Below are 2500 nucleotides of genomic sequence, written 5' to 3'. Positions count from 1 at the left end.
AAATCCCTTCACCTCGTGTTCCCAGGAAGGGCCGCCGACGTCGCCGGGAGCACCGCGTCCGCCGCAGACTCTCTCGCGGCGTCACACGATCCCGGAGCCGAAGCTGGAAGTGCCGGTGGGCGGTGCTTTGGGTTTCGTGTGGCATTTTACTCAGATCTGTTGAAAATGAGACCCATTTTCAGTAAATCTAGTTTTTATATTGTGGGTTTTTCTACCAAAGTATCAACACGGAATAGTGTTTTACCATTCATATATATGTGTATATATATACACACACACATATATATATATAAATATATATACATATATATATACATACATATATATATATATATATATATACATATATATATAAAGAGAGAGAGAGAGGGGGAGGGGAGAGAGAGAGAGAGAGAGAGAGAGAGAGAGAGAGAGAGAGAATATATATATGTGTATCTATATGTATATATATATATATATATATATATATATATATATATATATATATATATATGTAGAAAGAGAGAGAGAGAGAGAGAGGAAGGGGGGGTATATATATATATATATATATATATATATATATATATATATATATATATATATATATATATATACATAGAGAGAGAGACAGAGAGAGAGAGAGAGAGAGAGAGAGAGAGAGAGAGAGAGAGAGAGAGAGAGAGAGAGAGAGAGAGAGAGAGAGAGAGGAGAGAGAGAAAGAGAGAAGTATACTGATTATGTGAATATTCATTTATAGTGCAGCAGAGTACAGCAGACACGGGCGGTACGGTCGCAAAGGGGGGCCCTGGTTTCAATAGACGCGGCGCCCGTAACCATCCGCATCGAGGACCTTGGCAACGCTGGAGGCAAGAGGCAAAACGTTTTTCGTGTTTATTTAGAACAGATTCAATAAATTATTTCCGTTTAGTGTGACAAATGTTGACGGATGAGTGATTCTTCATTGTAAAATATGTGATTAAATTTTGTCGTGTGTGTGTGTGTGTGTGTGTGTGTGTGTGTGTGTGTGTGTGTGTGTGTGTGTGTGTGTGTGTTGTTTGTTTGTTTGTTTTTATAAGTACAAATACACATACGCACAAGCATATCGATAGTCTCCTTCATTTCCCCAGTGATAGGTGATGCAATGCCTGAAGAATTCATTTTGCCAGGGTTCCCACAACAGAGCACAGGAGACGACGAAGCTTTCCCTGGCCTGCCGGAGGAGGAAAACCAAGTCCCGGGAGGAGCGGAAATGAGTGATTTCGCTCGAGAGGAAAAGGAAAACGTCTTTGCTGTTGGACGACGAGGAGACCTTCCGCTCACGAGTCGCCAGAGCCATCTCGCTTTCCCCGTCAGCCAGCAGGGGAATCTGCAAAGAAAAATTCCTCCTTTGGTACAGCAAGCGAAGGCCACACCGCCTGCGAACCAACAAAGAAATGCTCCCCTGCAAGGGCATCAACAAAGAAACATTCTGTTGCAAGTAAACCAGCAAAGAAATGTTCCATCGCAGGTGAACCAACAAAGAAACGTACCTGCGCGAATGAACCCCCAAAGAAACATTCCTGTCCAAATAAACCAAAATAGAAACATTCCTGGACAAGTAAACTCTCAAAGAAACATTCCTGCGCAAATAAACCAACATAGAAACACTCCTGGACAAATAAAATCTCAAAGAAACATTCCATCGCAAAGAAACATTCCATCGCAAATAAACGCTCAAAGAAACGACAATATCCCAGTGTTAACGTCCTTGTTCCCGACATCTCGTAATGTAACTACGCCTGAGAGTAATGTGCTCCTCATTACAGCTGTGCCGAGGTGCGGTACTGTGACCCTGGGTGCATTGTTACGCAGGTACGTAAATCACGGTAATACGCTGGTCATTAACAGCTATAGTAGGGCCGATGGACAACAACGCTTCAGTCTATTAGCGCAAATAGCGGGGCAGTGGTAATTGCTGTATTACCATTACAATGGACCTCTTGCTGATAATGGTACGCTGTGTGATCTTGTGAACCTGTTGGTTTTCCGTGATTGTTGCTAATTCTATTGTTGTTTTAACACATCTCCTATTATTAATAGTCCCGTCATCTTTTGTACCTCCCCTTTCATTAATGAATGCTCTCTCCATCCTTCCCTCGCGCTATCCCTCTCTCCTGCCTTCCTTCCATCTCTCTCTCTCTCTCTCTCTCTCTCTCTCTCTCTCTCTATATATATATATATATATATATATATATATATATATATATATATATACCTATCTATCTATATACTTATCCATCTACCTATCTATCTCTATCTCTTTTAATCTCGTTCTATTTTGTGGCGTAATTATCATATTCTTAATGTGGCGCCCTTCAAAAGACTTTATTCTTTGAAAGAGAGTGGAGTCCTGCAGTAAATTGTAAAAAAATAATTTTTGATTACTGGAAAACAGTCTAGGTGAAAGAGATATTGTGTCATGCATTTTGATCTCGTTTTAGTATAGATTTATCTTTGAAATGATTAAAGTGTTTATTATGCT

The 2500-nt window shown here is 40.3% G+C and overlaps 2 protein-coding genes across 2 annotated transcripts in view; both read left to right on the top strand.

Moving 5' to 3' along the window:
* Positions 1 to 957, top strand: part of LOC119568215 — a gene marked incomplete in the record, with an annotated part of 55778 nt that extends 54821 nt beyond the window's left edge. Inside the window, 1 exon segment of the mRNA XM_037916646.1 lies at positions 737 to 957. Coding sequence (XP_037772574.1) covers positions 737 to 912 — 176 coding nt within the window.
* Positions 958 to 1110: 153 nt separating this feature from the next.
* LOC119568214 (heparan sulfate 2-O-sulfotransferase 1-like) overlaps positions 1111 to 2500 on the top strand; it is an 11577-nt gene continuing 10187 nt past the window's right edge. Inside the window, exon 1 of the mRNA XM_037916645.1 lies at positions 1111 to 1830. Within this exon, the coding sequence (XP_037772573.1) occupies positions 1121 to 1830 (710 nt within the window). The 5' untranslated portion in view covers positions 1111 to 1120. The remainder of the gene's footprint in view (positions 1831 to 2500) is intronic.

The sequence above is a fragment of the Penaeus monodon genome, chromosome 43 (genome assembly GCF_015228065.2).
Source record: "Penaeus monodon isolate SGIC_2016 chromosome 43, NSTDA_Pmon_1, whole genome shotgun sequence".
NCBI lineage: Eukaryota > Metazoa > Arthropoda > Malacostraca > Decapoda > Penaeidae > Penaeus > Penaeus monodon.
This window is presented reverse-complemented; position numbering and strand designations above follow the sequence as displayed.